The sequence below is a fragment of the Melanerpes formicivorus genome, unplaced genomic scaffold (genome assembly GCF_026170545.1).
Source record: "Melanerpes formicivorus ecotype bairdi unplaced genomic scaffold, bMelFor1.0.p_v2 SCAF_93, whole genome shotgun sequence".
NCBI lineage: Eukaryota > Metazoa > Chordata > Aves > Piciformes > Picidae > Melanerpes > Melanerpes formicivorus.
In genome coordinates, this window is record NW_027142445.1 from 246,520 (window position 1) to 263,005 (window position 16,486).

General features: G+C 59.3%; 2 protein-coding genes across 2 annotated transcripts in view; one reads left to right on the plus strand and one right to left on the minus strand.

The window, feature by feature from the left end:
* Window positions 1–15,035, plus strand: part of GFM1 (G elongation factor mitochondrial 1) — a 31,582-nt gene extending 16,547 nt beyond the window's left edge. The window contains exons 13-18 of the mRNA XM_068165838.1: window positions 1,896–1,978; window positions 9,261–9,423; window positions 11,976–12,120; window positions 12,918–13,078; window positions 14,325–14,378; window positions 14,579–15,035. Coding sequence (XP_068021939.1) covers window positions 1,896–1,978; window positions 9,261–9,423; window positions 11,976–12,120; window positions 12,918–13,078; window positions 14,325–14,378; window positions 14,579–14,710 — 738 coding nt within the window. The 3' untranslated portion in view covers window positions 14,711–15,035. The remainder of the gene's footprint in view (window positions 1–1,895; window positions 1,979–9,260; window positions 9,424–11,975; window positions 12,121–12,917; window positions 13,079–14,324; window positions 14,379–14,578) is intronic.
* LXN (latexin) lies at window positions 942–8,197 on the minus strand. Its single transcript, XM_068165840.1, has 6 exons — window positions 7,935–8,197; window positions 7,006–7,068; window positions 6,171–6,345; window positions 5,523–5,659; window positions 3,902–3,964; window positions 942–2,892 (listed from the first exon to the last, which is right to left on the minus strand). The coding sequence occupies exons 1-6, from the start codon at window positions 8,109–8,111 to the stop codon at window positions 2,797–2,799; spliced, it is 711 nt and encodes a 236-aa protein (XP_068021941.1). The 5' UTR covers window positions 8,112–8,197; the 3' UTR covers window positions 942–2,796.
* Window positions 15,036–16,486: the final 1,451 nt, after the last annotated feature.

The window sequence follows — 16,486 nt, forward strand, 5'->3', positions numbered from 1 at the left end:
GTGGCCAGCAGGGCAAGGGAGGTGATTCTCCCCCTCTGCTCAGCTCTGCTGAGACCCCACCTGGAGTCCTGCCTCCAGTTCTGGAGCCCCTATTCCAAGAGGGATCTGGAGGTGCTGGAAGGTGTCCAGAGCAGGGCCAGGAGGATGAGCAGAGGGCTGGAGCACCTCTCCTGTGGGGACAGACTGAAGGAGCTGGGGCTGTTCAGTCTGGAGAAGAGAAGGCTCTGAGGTGACCTCATTGTGGCCTTCCAGTATCTGAAGGGGGCTCCAGGAAGGCTGGGGAGGGACTGCTCAGGATCTCAGGTAGTGATAGGCCTAGGGGGAATGGAATGAAGCTGGAGGTGGGGAGATTCAGGCTGGAGGTGAGGAGGAAGTTCTTCCCCATGAGAGTGGTGAAGCCCTGGAATGTGTTGTCCAGGGAGGTGGTTGGGGCCCTGTCCCTGGAGGTGTTTAAGCCCAGGCTGGATGAGGCTCTGGCCAGGCTGATCTAGTGTGGGGTGTCCCTGCCCATGGCAGGGGGGTTGGAACCAGCTGATCCTTGTGATCCCTTCCAACCCTGACTGATACTGTGATACTGATACTATGATTGTTGAAGATTCTTTCCTCCATCCCTGGAGGTGCTTGGAAGCCACTGAGGAGTGGTGCTGAGGGTTCACTGCCAGGCTTGGAGGCTGGCTGGAGTTGAAGTGAAAGGAGTTTCTCCAGGCAGGATGATTGTCTGCAGTGCTCCTCTGCTGAGGGCTTTGCCAACTGCTGTGAGCAGCTTCCTGCCTGGAGTGGCTTTCCCTTTTGGTTCAAAGGCACAAGAAATCCCTTCTAGTGCAGCACCAGAGCTTGCTGGGGCAGCTTGGGCTTCTGAGGAGTTAGCCTTGTCCTGAGCACTGCCTGTGTCCTCTGAGGTCACTCCAGAGTGAGAGATGAGGCAGGCAGGAGGCAGCAGCTCTTGTGGAGTGATTTATTGGATTCAAGCTGATCTCTGCCTTTGACTCTAACACAGTCAATGGATCTAAGGTGGGGAAAGGATGAGGAAAGGCTGAGCTTTGGGGCTGGAAAACCTCAACTGGGCTGAAATGGTGAATGCTGTTCCCCTTTCCTCTGTCTGGAGCAATGCCTGAAGGGATCCTGCAGGAAGGCTGCAGAGAGACTTTTGCTGAGGGGATCTGAGCCAGGCCAAGGGGAAATGGTTTGGAGCTGAGGCAGAGCAGGGTTAGAGTGGAGCTGAGGAAGAAGTTCTGCAGCAGGAGGGAGCTGAGCCTGTGGAATGGGCATCCTAGAGAGGTTGTGGCTGCCTCTTCCCTGGGGGTGTTCAAGGCCAGGTTGGGTGAGGCCTGGAGCAGCTGAGTGTAGCTGGGAGCTGTCCCTGGCCATGGCAGGGGCTGGAGATGAGCTCTGAGCTCCCTTCCACCCTGAGCCTCTCTGGGGTTCTACATCTCCCCAACAAGGCTGACTGCAGAATCTGGGCTGGGCTGGAAGGGACCTCCAGAGCTCACCCAGCCCTACCCCTGCACCCAGCAGGGACATCCCCAACTAGATCAGGTTGGCCAGAGCCCTGTCCAGCCTCACCTGGAACATCTCCAGGACTGGGGCCTCAACTGGCACCTCCCTGGGCAACCTGCTGCAGTGTTCCAGCAGCCTCCTGGGGCAGAGCTTGTTGCTCACACCCACTCTCTCTCTCTCTCCTCTTGATGGATGTGACAGGGAACCATTCACACCATTGCCAGAGAGCAAAGCAGCCCCAAGCCACCAAGGTCCCCAAAGCAATCCACCCCCAAGCCAAGAGCCTGCTTAACCCTGCTGAGGTTTCTCATGGCAGAAAGAGCTGCAAAATCAAATCATTTCCACTGCACTCTGCTCCAGGGCAGCAAGGTCACTGCCTTCTGTTGTCTCCTCTGCAGAGGATGGAAAGGGAATATGGCTGCCCCTGCACCATGGGAAAGCCAAAGGTGGCCTTCAGGGAGTGCATCGCCTCAGCTGTCCCGTGAGTATTCCTCCTGGAGCAGAGGGCTTGGTGCACAGCTGGAGGGTGGAGCACAGGAAGTGCCCCCAGGATTCTCAGATCAAAGCACAGTGTACAGGAAGAGGCCAAAAATTGGCCAGAAAAGGCCAGAAATTGGCCAAGAGGGCAAATGGTCTCCTGAGATGCAGCATGAGTGTGGCCAGCAGGTCCAGGGAGGTTCTTCTCCCTGTTCTGCTCTGTTCTAGGGAGGCCACAGCTGGGTTCCCCAGCTCAAGAGGGACAGGGAACTGCTGGAGAGAGCCCAAGGGAGGCTGCAAAGCTGCTGAGGGGCCTGGAGCAGCTCTGTGAGCAGCAAAGGCTGAGAGCCCTGGGGCTGAGAGCCTGCAGAAGAGCAGCCCCAGAGGGGAGCTGAGCAATGCTCAGCAAGAGCTAAAGGCTGGGGGGCAAGAGGCTGGGGCCAGGCTCTGCTCAGTGGTGCCCAGGGACAGGCCAAGGGGCACAAAGTTGCAGCCAGGAGGTTCCATGTGAGCAGGAGGAGAAAGTTGTTTGGTGTGAGGGTGCTGGAGGCCTGGAGCAGGCTGCCCAGAGAGGTTGTGGAGTCTCCCCCCTGGGCACTGTGCTGCTGGGCAAGCTGCTGTGGGTGCCCTGCTGGAGCAGGGGCTTGGGCTGGGGGAGCTCCAGAGGTCCCTTCCAACCCCTACCCTGCTGCTTCTGTGGAAAGTTCCCTTGAGGAAGGATTTGTGCCTTCAATCCCTGCTTGCACCCCACCCCAGCACCTCCTCTGCCCTCCCCCCGGGTGCTGGCTGTGGCAGTGCAGCACTTCCCTGGCAGCAGCTGTGTCACTCCAAGCTGTGCTGTGCCTGGCAGCTGGCCTGTGTGACCTGCACTCCGTGCTGGGGGTGCCACAGGACTCTCATCTGCCAGGGGATGATCTCCTGCAGGGAGAGAACACAGCTGGGGAAAGGCAGAAGGAGCTGAGGGCTGTGACAGAGCCTCCCCCAGGCTGCTCAGGAGGAGGCTGAGCAGCAGCAGCAGTCAGGGCCCAACACCACACAGCCCTCTGAGCTCTCCAAGTATCTGAACCTCTCCTGCAGACCCTTTGCAGCCTGTGCTCTGCTCCCTGCTGCTCCAGCTCCAGTTTGCTTTCACCTAGGCAAGGTCTGGAGCTCAGGCCTGTCTGTGTGGGTCACCCCTCTCTGGCCCCTGTCCTTCAGCACCATGCAGAGCTGTGCTGTCCCTCAGCAATTCCTCCTCCTAGAGCACTTAGGAACGAACCCAAGGTAGCTGGGAGGGGGGTGGGAAGCAGTGAGCTGGAGTGAGAGCCCTGATGGTCATCAGTGGATGGTTTCTCACAGGAGGTTGCACAGCTGGGAGCTTCTCTTCCCCATTTGCTGTTTTCCTTCTCAAAAGCATTTGCTCAGCTCACAAAGTGAGGATGGAAAGCAGCAGAGAGTGCAAGCAGTGTGCTGGGAGCCACAGTTCCTGCTGCTCTCTTCTCAGGGGTGCTGCTGGCTCCCTGCACTGCTCCACCACTGCTGGCCTCTGGCACAGCAGCTCTGGGGAGCTCCAGCTGCAAAGCAGCTCCAGGGTGCTGCCAGCTGCTTCTTCCCTCCATCCCTGGCCTGTTTGGCCACAGCATCTCCCAGGAGCTGAAGAGCCAATTGCTGAACCTCTGCCATTCCCAGCTAGGCCCAGGGGCAGCTGCCAGCTGGCCAGGTTGGTGCCTGCTGGGGCAGAAGCTGACAGGGCTGAGACAGCTCTGCCTTCACCCTGAGCTGCAGGCAGCAGAGCTGGGACCCCTCAGCAGCTGCAGCTCTGAGCTGGGAGGTTGCCCAGCTCTCAGCCTGCAGAAAAAGGCTGATTCCAGCAATCCACTGCTGTCCAGCTCAGTAACCCAGTTAGCTCTCATGGCAATTAAGATGCCCCATGGCACCAAGCCTGTACCTGGGACACCATCTCATGAAGCAGGACCAGGTAGTCAAATTCCAGATACTCATCTCTTCTTTTCTGGAAAGACAAGATGGGAAAGGATCAGTCTGGGGCTCCCCCTTCCCCCCAGCACCTTTGAGAGCTCTCAATCAGCTCTCTCCAGTTAGCAGACAACCTCTCTGCTGCAGATCAGTTCCAGCTGGCAGCTCCTGTGCACAAGGCAGGTGGAGCTCAAGCCCTGGGAGGAACCAAAAGGATCAGTTTGGGGTTTCTGTGGACTGCAAAACCACAGCTGAGAGATTGTGAAGCTTAAAGTGCTGCTGACTCCTCCTTTGAAGGAGCCAGGCTTTAGCTCAGCTCAGCTGGGAAGGCCACACCTGATCCCATAAGGGGTCAGCTGAAGCCAAAGAGCAGGAGGAGAGCTGGAAGGAACTCCAGAGGCATTGCAGTGGAGAAGTTCTCAACTGCTGGCCTTTGGAACATGCTCCTCATGGAGCTGTGCCCCAGAGGAAGGAAAGCACAAGAGAGCTCTTCAGTTGGGTTGGACTTCCTCACTGCCTTGTCCTTGGGTCCAGCTGGTTTACTGAGGAGAGGATGAGCATCTTGGAAGCACAGAAGCAGGTTGCTAGGAAAAGGCCTTTCAGAGCATCCAGCCCCAACCAGTCTCTGACTCTTCCAGGGCCGGGGCCAAGCCATGGCCCTCAGCACCACAGCTCTGAAACCCCTCCAGGGCTGGGGATTCAGCCACCCCCCTGGGCAGCCTGGGCCAGGCTTGGGGAACCCTCTCAGTCAAGAAGCTGCTTCTGATGTCCAACCTGAACCTGCCCTGGGGCAACCTGAGGCCATTGCCTCTCATCCTAACCTTTGCTCCTTGGGAACAGAGCCCAGCCCCCAGCTGGCTCCAGCCTCCTCCCAGGGAGCTGCAGAGAGCAATGAGGTCTCCCTCAGCCTCCTCTGCTCCAGGCTGAACACCCCCAGCTCCCTCAGCTGCTCCTCCCCAGCCCTGCTCTCCAGACCCTTCAGCTTCATTGCCCTTTTCTGGCCCTGCTCCAGACCCTTCTTGGAGTGAGGAGCCCAAAACTGAAGCCAGGATTTGAGGTGAAGCCTCCCCAGTGCCCAGTCTGGGGGGGAGGGGGCAATCCCTGCCCTGCTCCTGCTGCCCACAGCACTGCTTGTGCACAGCCCTGCAGCATCTGTGAGCACTTCCAGGAAGCCATCAGGGGGAGCAGAACATTGACAAGCCCCGGGCTGAGCTCCCAAAGCCAGGTTCTGCCTGCCTCCCCCTCTTGCCCAGAGCTTCCTGGGCAGCACTGCCTGTGCTCAGTGGCAAACACATCCTTGTAAGCACTCAGAGGTAAGAGGAAGGTGGAGGCTGGTTGGTGCTGGGGGCTCTGCTCCCTGTCTGTGCTGGCACACCTCCTGAGTTCTCTTGGCTTACCTGAGCAGCCTCACAGCTGCTCCTCATGTGAACAGGACAAGGGAAGGGCAGGGGGAGCAGAGCCCAAACTCTGCCTCGAAAACAAACCAGACCAAGAAGTTGAGAGACAGCTGAGTGGTCCTGCTGCAGAAGCTGGCTGCAGCTCTGCCTGGCACAGCTGCTTGTTCCTGAGCCCTCCTTCCCCTGCTGGGCACTTACCACTTGCTTGACACGTTTGATCTGGGCCAGCTGCAGCTTGGTGTTCTCAGTGGAGTTCTGCCAGATGACATAGCCAGAGGCCACCCAGGCCAGCAGGTGGAGAGGCTCCATGTCTGGGGACACACTGCCCTGGCTGTCTGGCAAACAGAATGGGCACAGCCATGAGGCTGCTGCAGCTGCAGCCAGCAGCAGAGCCTCAGCACCTCCCAGCAGGTGCTCAAGTCACCTGGAGGAGCTCTGCTGCCAGGCCAGCCAGAGCCAGCAGCAGCACACTGCTGAGGGCAGAGGGAGCAGCAGCAGGCAGAGCTCAAGGACAGGCACATGCAAATCAGGTGCCAGGTCTGGAGTGCAGGGGAGAGTTTAGGATTGACAGCAGTCTGGAAGAGAGAGAGTGAAGCAGGATGGGTTCAGAGGAAGGCCTGATGCCCCCTGGGCATGGAATGGGCTGGAAGGGACCTCAAAGCTCATCCAGTTCCAACCCCTGCCATGGGCAGGGACAGCTCCCACCAGCCCCAGGCTGCTCAAGGCCTGGTCCTGAACACCTCCAGGGAGCAGGCCTCCCATGTGGACCATGGAACCACCACCAGCTGAGCTCAGGTTTGCTTCTGCCCACGGAGGTCTCCTTCTCACCACTCCCCTCCCTTGTACCTGGAATGTTTTCTGCCAGCAGCTCCTCCTCCAGGCTCTTGAGTCGATGGTAGAAGAGCTGATCTGCTTCAGCTGTGGCCCTGAGCTCCCCTTCAAGTGTGACCTGCACAGCTGGAGCAGTGCTTTGGCTGCCCAGGTGATAGAGAACCTCAGCAGTGCAGTTCAGAGGGGTGTCCTGTTGGAGTTGATCAGGTGGGTTAGTGCTTGCCTCAGGGCAGGTCTGATCAGGGCAATCTGCACTCCTGGGACGTTTCTGTTCCTCCCTGGGGCTGCCAATGTGCTCTGCAGTCTGCTCCACAGGGACTTGTGATGAAGACAGGGGGAAAGCTATTTCTTTCTGTCCCCTCAGGGCCCTTGGCTTTCAGCCCTGACAAAGGGCAGCAGGGGTGGTGCTCAGAGAGCTTCAGGTGGAGATCCAATCCCAGCAGGAAGTCCTCCTCTGGAAGCATTGGGTTGTGCCCCAGGGGTGGGCAGCAGAGAGTTGGGGGCAAAGTTACCTTTTGGTGCAACTGAGCCTTCTGGGGACCAGTTTGGGGTACAGAGTCATCTCCAACACTAGAGCAAGGGTCAAGGGTGTGGGCACTGCTCTCAGCCAGGGGCAGCAAGGCTCAGGGCTGTGGGCACTGCTCTCAGCAAGGGTCAGGGCTGTGGGCACTGCTCTCAGCAGGGACAGCAAGGGGCAGGGCTGTGGGCACTGCTCTCAGCAGGGACAGCAAGGGGCAGGGCTGTGGGCACTGCTCTCAGCAGGGACAGCAGAACCCAGTGGTGGCTCTTTAGGGCACAGCAGTGTTGGCAAGCTGCTGCCTGCAGACTTTGTGACTCAGACTGCACTCACTTTGGCAGTGACATCTTCTAACTCCAGTTCCAGGTGGTATTTGTGCCCAACATCAGCTATGTCCTGCAGAAGGGAAAGAGGAAGAGCATTGCTTTGGGGAGAGGCTGAGTTCCTCTGACTGCAGTCACTGAGAGCTGTGTGCTGGCAGGGTCCTGTTGCTGCATCTCCTCTCCTAGCAGGCTTTAGGGAGCACAGAATGGTTTTGGTTGGAAGAGACCTCCAAGACCCATCAGGTGCAACCCTTAACCCAGCACCACCCAGCTTACCACCAACCATGGCCCTCAGCACCACACTGAAACCCTACAAGGGATGGGGACCCCACCACTGCCCTGGGCAGCCTGGGCCAGGCTTTGACCACCCTTCTGGGCACGAAATTATTCCTCCTGGCCAACCTAAACCTCCCCTGGGGCCTCCTCAGCCAATTTCCTCTCACCCTATCAATCGTGATGAGGTAGAGGAGACCAACCCCACCTGGCTCCAGCCTCCTTATGGGGACCTGTAGGAGCCAGGAGGTCTCTCCTCAGATCCTCTTCTCCAGTCTCAACACCCCCAGCTCCTGCAGCTGCTCCTCCCCAGCCCTGCTCTCCAGACCCTTCCCCAGCTCTGTTGCCCTTCTCTGGACCTGCTGCAGCTCCTCAGTGTCCTTCTTGGAGTGAGGAGCCCAAAACTGAAGCCAGGATTTGAGGTGCAGCCTCTCCAGTGCCCATCCCTGCTCCTGCTGCTCACACCACTGCTGCCCCAAGCCAGGCTGGTGCCAGCTGGGCACCGCTGGCTTATCCTCAGCCACTAACCCCCAGCTCCCGGCCGCTCTGCCCCCAGCCTGCCCCTCGCCGAGTCACAGCCTCAGCACCCCGCAGCTCCCCCGTGGGCAGACCCAGGAAGCAGCGCAGCAGACCAGGGTCTGGCTCTGCTGCCGGCCCGGACCTCACCTCCCGGCGTGCTCGGCGGACTCGGCGCAGCGCCAGGCCGCGGCTGGGGCCCCCCCGCCGGTAGCAGAGGTAGGCGGCGGCCAGCGCTGCCGCCCGGCTGGCCGGGAAGCCGCTCGGGGGCAGCTCCGTGGCGGTGTCCAGCGCTGCCGCCGGGGAGCCGCTCGGGGGCAGCTCCATGGCGGCGGCGAAGCCTCTTCCTGCTCCAGCGGAGCCGGGGCGGGGCCGGAATAGGTGAGGCCTGGAGAGGTGAGGTCGAGCGGTAAGGTCTGGAGGGGGCGGGGCCTGGAGGGGGCGGGGCCTGGAGGCGTAAGGCTTGGAGAGGGGCGGGGCCAGGGGCGGAGCCTGGCCCAGGGCTGGCCTCACGGCCGTTCCTCCTGCCCTGCCGTGCGCTGCGGGGACCGTGGGTGAAGCTCTGCGGGCTGTGCCCCGGTAGGCTTCGCCCGTGGGTGGCCGTGGGTGGAGGGTTGGGCGCCGTGGTCCCTAAGCTCCTCTCCAGCCCAGGCCGCTGTGCGGTTCTGTGGTCGCTGCGGTTTCACTTCCAGAGTGGTTTCAAGTTTCGTATTCCTGCGTTTCCCTCTTGATTATTTCCTTGTCTGTGGCGTGCAATTAATGTCAGAGAAGCCCAGCGTGGAGGGGGCTGGAAGGGAGCTCTGGAGCTCCCCCAGCCCAAGCCCCTGCTCCAGCAGGGCACCCACAGCAGCTTGCCCAGCAGCACAGTGCCCAGGGGGGGTTGGAAGCTCTCCACACCAGGAGACTCCACAACCTCTCTGGGCAGCCTGCTCCAGGCCTCCAGCACCCTCACACCAAACAACTTTCTTCTCCTGCTCAGATGCAATCTCCTGGCTGCCACTTTGTGTCCTTTTGTGGACTTTGTGGGTGGAAACAGCTGGTTTGTGCAGGGGAAAAACCAGGAATGTAATTTAGTCAATGAAACCTGGAAGCCTAAAGATAGAGAGCGCTGAGCAGCCTGGGCTGGGGGGAGGTGTCCCTGCCCATAGCTTGGAGGTCCCTTCTAACCCAAGCCATTCTATTGCTCTATGCTCATCACTAGCATTGCTTGCTGCACACAGCAGCAGCTGCTTCTTGTGGCTGCTTTTGGAGACACTTAGCTCATCCTGATCCCTCAGCTCCCTGCTTGCCAGATGAAGAGCTGTGGTGCTCCCTATTGGGGGATTGACTGCCCTGAGCTGCTGTGTCAGCTGCTCTGGTGGCATTTAGCCCTTTAACAAAAGCAAAACACAGGGTGGGATTTGTTCCCCTTAAGAACCCTGTGGTTTGTGTCCTGAGTGCTGTGCTGTTCTTGGGGGGGTGTTTGGTTGTTCTCAGGTTTGAGTTCATACACAAGAAGCAGACTGGTGGAGCAGGCCAGTATGGCAAAGTCATTGGTTTCCTGGAGCCCCTGGATCCAGAGGACTACACAAAGCTGGAGTTTGAGGACAGAACCATTGGCACCAACATCCCCAAGCAGTTTGTGCCTGCTGTTGAGAAGGTACAGAAGGTTTTTTCCCCGCTGTGTGTATCTAACCTAACAAATGCTGCATGTGCTTGCTTTCCTGGCACCTAGCCACATCTGGTCACTCTCTCGTGCCCCAGGCCACCAGACTGGGATGGAAGCAGGGCCAGACCAGTGTGGCTTTGCTCCATGCCTTCCATCCCTAAGCTTCCCAGGGAATTCAGAGCTGCTCTCTGTGTCCTTTGGTGGTGTGTCCTTAGGGCTCCATGCCTGTGGCACTGCAGAGGGTTGGCTTCCCTTTGGGGCTCTCAGGAAACCTTCCTGTTGAATCTGCTTTTCTCTTTTGCTTTTGGCTGTGGGTGTGGGCAGACAATTCTCCTGCCTGAGCCCCAACCTGGACCTTCCCCTGTGCTCCTCTGGGGGCAGTCCTGTGGAAAACTGCCATCGAGTGACTTTGCCTCCATGAACTGCCAAAGAGCCTTGCTCTTCCATCTCTCCTGCAGGCTTCCTCTGCCTCTGTCCCTCAGGCACTGTGTCATTCAGCATGGCCTTTCAGCTCCTCAGCCTCAAACAATTCCTTCCTTACTCCATGGTAAAAAACACTTCCAGGTGTTTTGCCAAACCCTGGGAGGGGGGGAAAAAACCAAACCCACCCCAAACCATACCAAACTCTTTTTGGCTGAGTGGAGAGAGTTGTGCGTCCCACATGGAGCAGCCATTTGGGTTTGGATCAGAAGAAAAGCAAAACCTCTCCTGGTCCTTCGCTTGTTCCCTCCTGCTGGGGCAGGGAGGTTGGTCTGGATGATGGCAGATGAGCTGCCAAGCAGCTCTCCATCATCTTGCTCCAGTCCTGGCTCACTGGAGAGGTCCCAGGTGACTGGAAGCTGCCAAGGTGGTCCCCATCCACAAGAAGGGTTGGATGGAGGAACCTGGAAACTCCAGGCCTGGCAGCCTGACCTCAGTGCCAGGGAAAGTGATGGAGCAGATTATCCTGGGGGCAATAACTGCACACCTGAAGGATGGCCAAGGGCTCAGGTCCTGCCAGCATGGATTTAGGAGGGGCAGGTCCTGCCTCTCCAACCTGATCTCCTTCTATGCCCAGGTGACTGCCTGGTGGATGTGGGGCAGGCTGTGGATGTGGTCTGCCTGGGCTTCAGCAAGGCCTTTGACACCATCCCCCACAGCAAACTGCTGGCCAAGCTGTCAGCCCCTGGCTTGGACAGCAGCTCTCTGAGCTGGGTTAGGAACTGGCTGGAGGCTGAGCCCAGAGAGTGGTGGTGAATGGTGCCACATCCAGCTGGCAGCCAGGCACCAGTGGTGTGCCCCAGGGATCAGTGCTGGGCCCCATCCTCTTTAACATCTTCACTGATGATCTGGAGGAGGGGATTGAGTCAGGCATCAGCACATTTGCAGATGACAGCAAGCTGGGAGCAGATGTTGGTCAGTTAGAGGACAGAAGGGCTCTGCAGAGGGACCTCGACCGACTGGACAGATGGGCAGAGGCCAACAGGATGGCATTCAACAAGTCCAAGTGCCAGGGGCTGCACTTTGGCCACAGCAACCCCAGGCAGAGCTACAGGCTGGGGTCAGAGTGGCTGAGAGCTGCCAAACAGAGAGGGACCTGAGGGTGCTGATTGACAGCTGCCTGAACATGAGCCTGCAGTGTGCCCAGGTGGCCAAGAAGGCCAAGGGCATCCTGGCCTGCATCAGGAACAGTGTGGGCAGCAGGAGCAGGGAAGTCATTGTGCCCTGTGCTCAGCACTGGTTAGGCCACACCTTGAGTCCTGTGTCCAGTTCTGGGCCCCTCAGTTTAGGAAGGACATTGAGAGACTTGAAGGTGTCCAGAGAAGGGCAACAAGGCTGGGGAGAGGCCTTGAGCACAGCCCTGTGAGGAGAGGCTGAGGGAGCTGGGGTTGCTTAGCCTGGAGAAGAGGAGGCTCAGGGGTGACCTCATTGCCCTCTACAACTACCTGAAGGGAGGTTGTAGCCAGGTGGGGGTTGGTCTCTTCTCCCAGGCACCCAGCAGCAGAACAAGAGGGCACAGTCTCAAGCTGTGCCAGGGGAGGTTTAGGCTGGAGGTGAGGAGAAAGTTCTTCACTGAGAGAGTCATTGGTCATTGGAATGTGCTGCCCAGGGAGGTGGTGGAGTCCCCATCCCTGGAGGTGTTCAGGAGGGGATTGGATGTGGCACTTGGTGCCATGGTCTAGTCATGAGGTCTGTGGTGGCAGGTTGGACTGGATGATCTTTGAGGTCATTTCTAACCTTAGTTATACTGTGATACTGTGATCTCCAGAAGTCCCTTCCAGCCCCCTACCCTTCTGTGATTCCTCCTTTTGATACTTCATTATTAAACTGAGCTGCCCCAGCAGGCTTTCCAGCACTTGGGGACGAAAAGCTTTCCCCAGGGCCCTGTTCCCCCACGCCAAGGACCAGCAGGCTGCTTCAGTTCCTCTGGGGCTCCACTTAAAAGAGATCATGAAAGGTTTGGAGGGCCTGCAGCTTTGTTTTAAGCTTGCTGCCTTTGGCAGGCTGTTGCTAATGCTTCCCTGTGGGGTGCACACCGCTGAGGTTGAGCTCTTCCCTGCCAGGGGTTCCGGGAAGCCTGTGAGAAAGGGCTGGTGTCAGGGCACCGGATCTCGGGCGTGCGCTTCGTGCTGGAGGACGGGGCTCACCACATGGTGGACTCCAACGAGATCTCCTTCATCAGAGCAGGAGAAGGAGCCCTAAAGCAAGGTATGAAGAGAGCTGCTGGAACACCTGGTCCTGATGCTGTGGTGCTGGCGGCAGAGATAATGACCTAGGGAGGGCTAAGAAGATGCTGAGGGGGCCTGGAGCAGCTCTGCGAGGAGCAAAGGCTGAGAGCCTTGGGGCTGAAGTGCCCAGGGCTGCATGGGGCTGCAGCAGGGCTGCAGCTGGAGCTCCCTCCGGTGCCCAGGGCTGCAGCAGGGCTGCAGCTGGAGCTCCCTCCAGTGCCCAGGGCTGCTGCAGGGCTGCTGCTGGAGCTCCCTCCGGCACCCAGGGCTGCAGCAGGGCTGCTGCTGGAGCTCCCTCCGGCACCCAGGGCTGCAGCAGGGCTGCTGCTGGAGCTCACTCCGGTGCCCAGGGCTGTGAGGGGCTGCAGCAGGGCTGCTGCTGGAGCTCACTCTGGTGCCCAGGGCTGCGTGGGGCTGCAGCAGGGCTGCTGCTGGAGCTCACTCCGGTGCCCAGGGCTGTGAGGGGCTGCAGCAGGGCTGCTGCTGGAGCTCCCTCCGGCGCCCAGGGCTGCGTGGGGCTGCAGCAGGGCTGCTGCTGGAGCTCACTCCGGTGCCCAGGGCTGTGTGGGGCTGCAGCAGGGCTGCTGCTGGAGCTCCCTCCAGTGCCCAGGGCTGTGTGGGGCTGCAGCAGGGCTGCTGCTGGAGCTCACTCCGGTGCCCAGGGCTGTGTGGGGCTGCAGCAGGGCTGCTGCTGGAGCTCCCTCCAGTGCCCAGGGCTGTGTGGGGCTGCAGCAGGGCTGCTGGCGGGGCTGGCTGCAGTGCAGTGTTGTGTTGCAGCGATGGAGGGCGCTGTTGTGCGCATCCTGGAGCCCGTCATGGCGGTGGAGGTGATGGCTCCCATCGAGTTCCAGGGGGCTGTCATCGCGGGAGTCAACCGGCGGCACGGAGTCATCACCGGCCAGGACGGCACCGGCGACTACTTCATTCTCTACGCTGAGGTTTGGGCTGCTCCTGCCCTTGGCTTTGCCTTCCCTCCCTGCTGCTCCTTTGCCTTCCCCACCTAACCTCAGACAGAGCTGAGGCAGAGGGACTTGGGGCCCTGGGGGTGGGCTGGTGGTCACAGGCTCACAGGATGTCAGGGGTTGGAAGGGACCTCAGGAGACCTTCCTGTCCAAGCCCCCTGCCAGAGCAGGGCCAGAGAATCCAGCACAGGTCACACAAGAACACATCCAGACAGGGATTGAAAGGCTCCAGAGCAGGAGACTCCACAACCTCTCTGGGCAGCCTGCTCCAGGGCTCTGGGAGCCTCACAGTGCAGAAGTTTTTCCTCATGCTGAGGTGGAACCTCCTGTGCTGGAGTTTCCATCCATTGCCCCTTGTCCTGTGCCAGGGTGCAGCTGAGCAGAGCCTGTCCCCTCCCTCCTGACCCCCAGCCCTCAGATACTGATAGACATCTATTAAATCCCCTCTCAGTCTTCTCTTCTCCAGACTAAACAGCCCCAGGTCCTTTTCAGTCTGGTGGTGCAGCCTCCCAGTGAGAGGTGCAGAGGGAAAGGTCCTTCTGGCAGAGACTTATCCTCCACATCCCTTCTTTCAGGTCCCCTCTGGACATGGATTTGTTTTCATGTTAGGGCACATGAAGTCTGCTGCTCACACCTGGGGTAGGGTAGATTGAGAGCTGGGCCAGTACCAGCTTCATGAAGTTCAGCAGAGCCAAATGCAAGGTCCTGCAGCTGGGTCAGGGCAATCCCAAGCACAAATCCAAGCAGGGTGGAGAGCAGTGCTGGGGAGAAGGACCTGGAAGTGCTGGGGGTTGAGTTCAGCGTGAGCTGGAAACAGCCCAAAAGGGAACAGCCTCAAGTTGCCCCGGGGGGGTTTAGGTTGGACATGACAACCAAAGAGGCTGTCCAGGCCTGGCCCAGGCTGCCCAGGGCAGTGGTGGAGTTCCCATCCCTGGGGGGGCTTCAGAGCAGGGGAGATGTGGTGCTGAGGGCCATGGTTCAGTGGTGAGCTGGCAGTGCTGGGGCAAGGCTTGGACTGGGTGATCTTGGAGGCCTTTTCCAACCTAAATGTTTCTGTGAGTCTATGAAACTGAGCTTAATTGGATGATAATTGGGGAGTGTGTGGGGGGGGGATGTTGGACTGGATGACCTTTAAAGGTCCCTTCCAGCCCAAAGCATTCTGGGAGCCTGGCACCCACAAGTGAAGGCAAACCCTCTTGTTCTGACTCTGCTTGGGTTTCAGGTGCCCCTCAATGACATGTTTGGATATGCCACTGAGCTGAGGTCTTGCACAGAGGTGAGTACCCTCTGAGGGGTTGGGGAGTCTCCTGGTGTGGAGAGCTTCCAACCCCCCCTGGGCACTGTGCTGCTGGGCAAGCTGCTGTGGGTGCCCTGCTGGAGCAGGGGCTTGGGCTTGGGGAGCTCCAGAGCTCCCTTCCAGCCCCTACCCTGCTGGGATTCTGGGATGCTCTGACTGTTGTTTTTCCTGCTGCTCAGGGCAAGGGGGAATACACCATGGAGTACTGCAAATACCAACCCTGCTCCCCCAGTGTGCAGGAGGAGCTCATTAACAAGCACCTGGAGGCAACAGGGAGACTCCCTGCCAAGAAGGGGAAATTCAAGAGCTGATGTTGATCCCTGTGCTGACCTCGTTCCTCCTGAGTACACTTGGGACAGCCTCCTGCCCTGCCCCAGAGGAAGAGCAGCTCTGGAGCCTGTGCACTGCTGCTTGGGGGAAACATTTGCTGGACAGATACGAAGGAGCAGGCTGAAGATGGCAGCTTCCAGCTTCCCTTCTGCCTCTCCAGGTGTGGTTGCTCCAGCTGAGGCTGCCTTGGGGTTTTTTTGTCACTGCCTGTCAGGGCTTTGGTTTCTCCCCACCCCCAAAATAAAACCAATAAATCATTTCAGAGCCCTCTCTGTGTCCCTGCACAGGCTGAGGGCTGGCATGGCAGATGCTGGCACTGCAAGGGCAGAGTTACCCTTTTGACCCCCATGCTCTCCAGCTTCTCCTCCAGGATGAGGCAAAACTGCTTCAGGAGGTTTGGGTTTCTCCACAGGGCTTCCAGCAGCCTCTGGTGCCCAGCCAGGGCCTTCTCCCTGTCTGGATGAAAGGAGGGGTGCTGGGACCCCTGGGGGAAATGGCTCCCCCCAGCCCCAGAGAAAGCAGCTGGCTGCTCTCAGCAGGAGCAGGGCAGGGAGTGTGCCCCTGGACTCAGCACTGCCTTCAGGTTTGGGTCCCTCACTCCAAGGAGGACATTGAGGAGCTGGGGCAGGGCCAGAGAAGGGCAACCAAGCTGGGGAAGGGTCTGGAGAGCAGGGCTGGGGAGGAGCAGCTGAGGGAGCTGGGGGTGTTCAGTCTGGAGAAGAGGAGGCTGAGGGAGACCTCATTGCTCTCTGCAGCTCCCTGAGAGGAGGCTGCAGCCAGGTGGGGGTTGGGCTCTGCTCCCTTGTTTCAAGAGATAGGACAAGAGGCAATGGCCTCAAGTTGCCCCAGGGGAGGGTTAGGTTGGACTTTAGAGGAAGCTTCTTCAGTGAAAGGATTCTCCAAGCCTGGCCCAGGCTGCCCAGGGAGGTGGTGGAGTCCCCATCCCTGGAGGGGATTAAAAGCTGCAGAGCTGTGGTGCTGAGGGCCATGGCTTAGCCCCAGGCTTGGCAGAGCTGGAGAACGGTTGGGCTGGAGGAGCTGAAAGGACTTCTCCAACTGAAGTGATTCCATCAGTCCATGGCCATCCTGCTGCCTCCTGACTGACTCAAGCAGTTGTTGGGGTTGGGGGTGGTGAGGGTGGGCATAGGCCTGGCAGGAGACTCCAGCCTCACCTCCACACAGAGCCCCTGTGTGCAGAGGGCTTCCCCCTCTGGCTGGCTGCTGCTGCAGTGTGGAGCTGCAGAGGCCAGGCTGCAGGTGTCAGCAGGCCCCACACTGCTGTGTGTGCAGGAGATAGCATTGTGCAGGTGGCAAACATTCCCTGGCAGGCCACCAGCCTGCCCCCACCTCGCTGCTCAGAGCAGCTCTGCCCGCACAGGCAGAGCTTGGCAGGCTGGGCTGCATTTCAGGCTTGGCATCACTCTGGCAATAGAGGCAATAGGAAGGGAAGGAAATGGACATGGTGCAGCCCCAGCCTTGGGAGAGTTAGGGCAGGGTTGGACTCAGGCACCTTAAAGGGCTTTTCCAGCTGGAATGAGGCCATGGTTCTGAGGCACCCTCCAAATGGCTCTCACTTTGAAAAGCCAAGGTCTGGCTGAGCCTGGCAGCCCCATGCCCACCTCACCCTCCCCCTGTGTGCCTGGTAGGACACACAAGTGGGAGCCTTGGGGCCTGCTAGTTGCAGGGAGCTGGTCAGGGACTGGCCCAGGCTGCCCAGGGAGGTGGTGGAGTCCCCAGCCCTAGAGGTGCTCCACAAC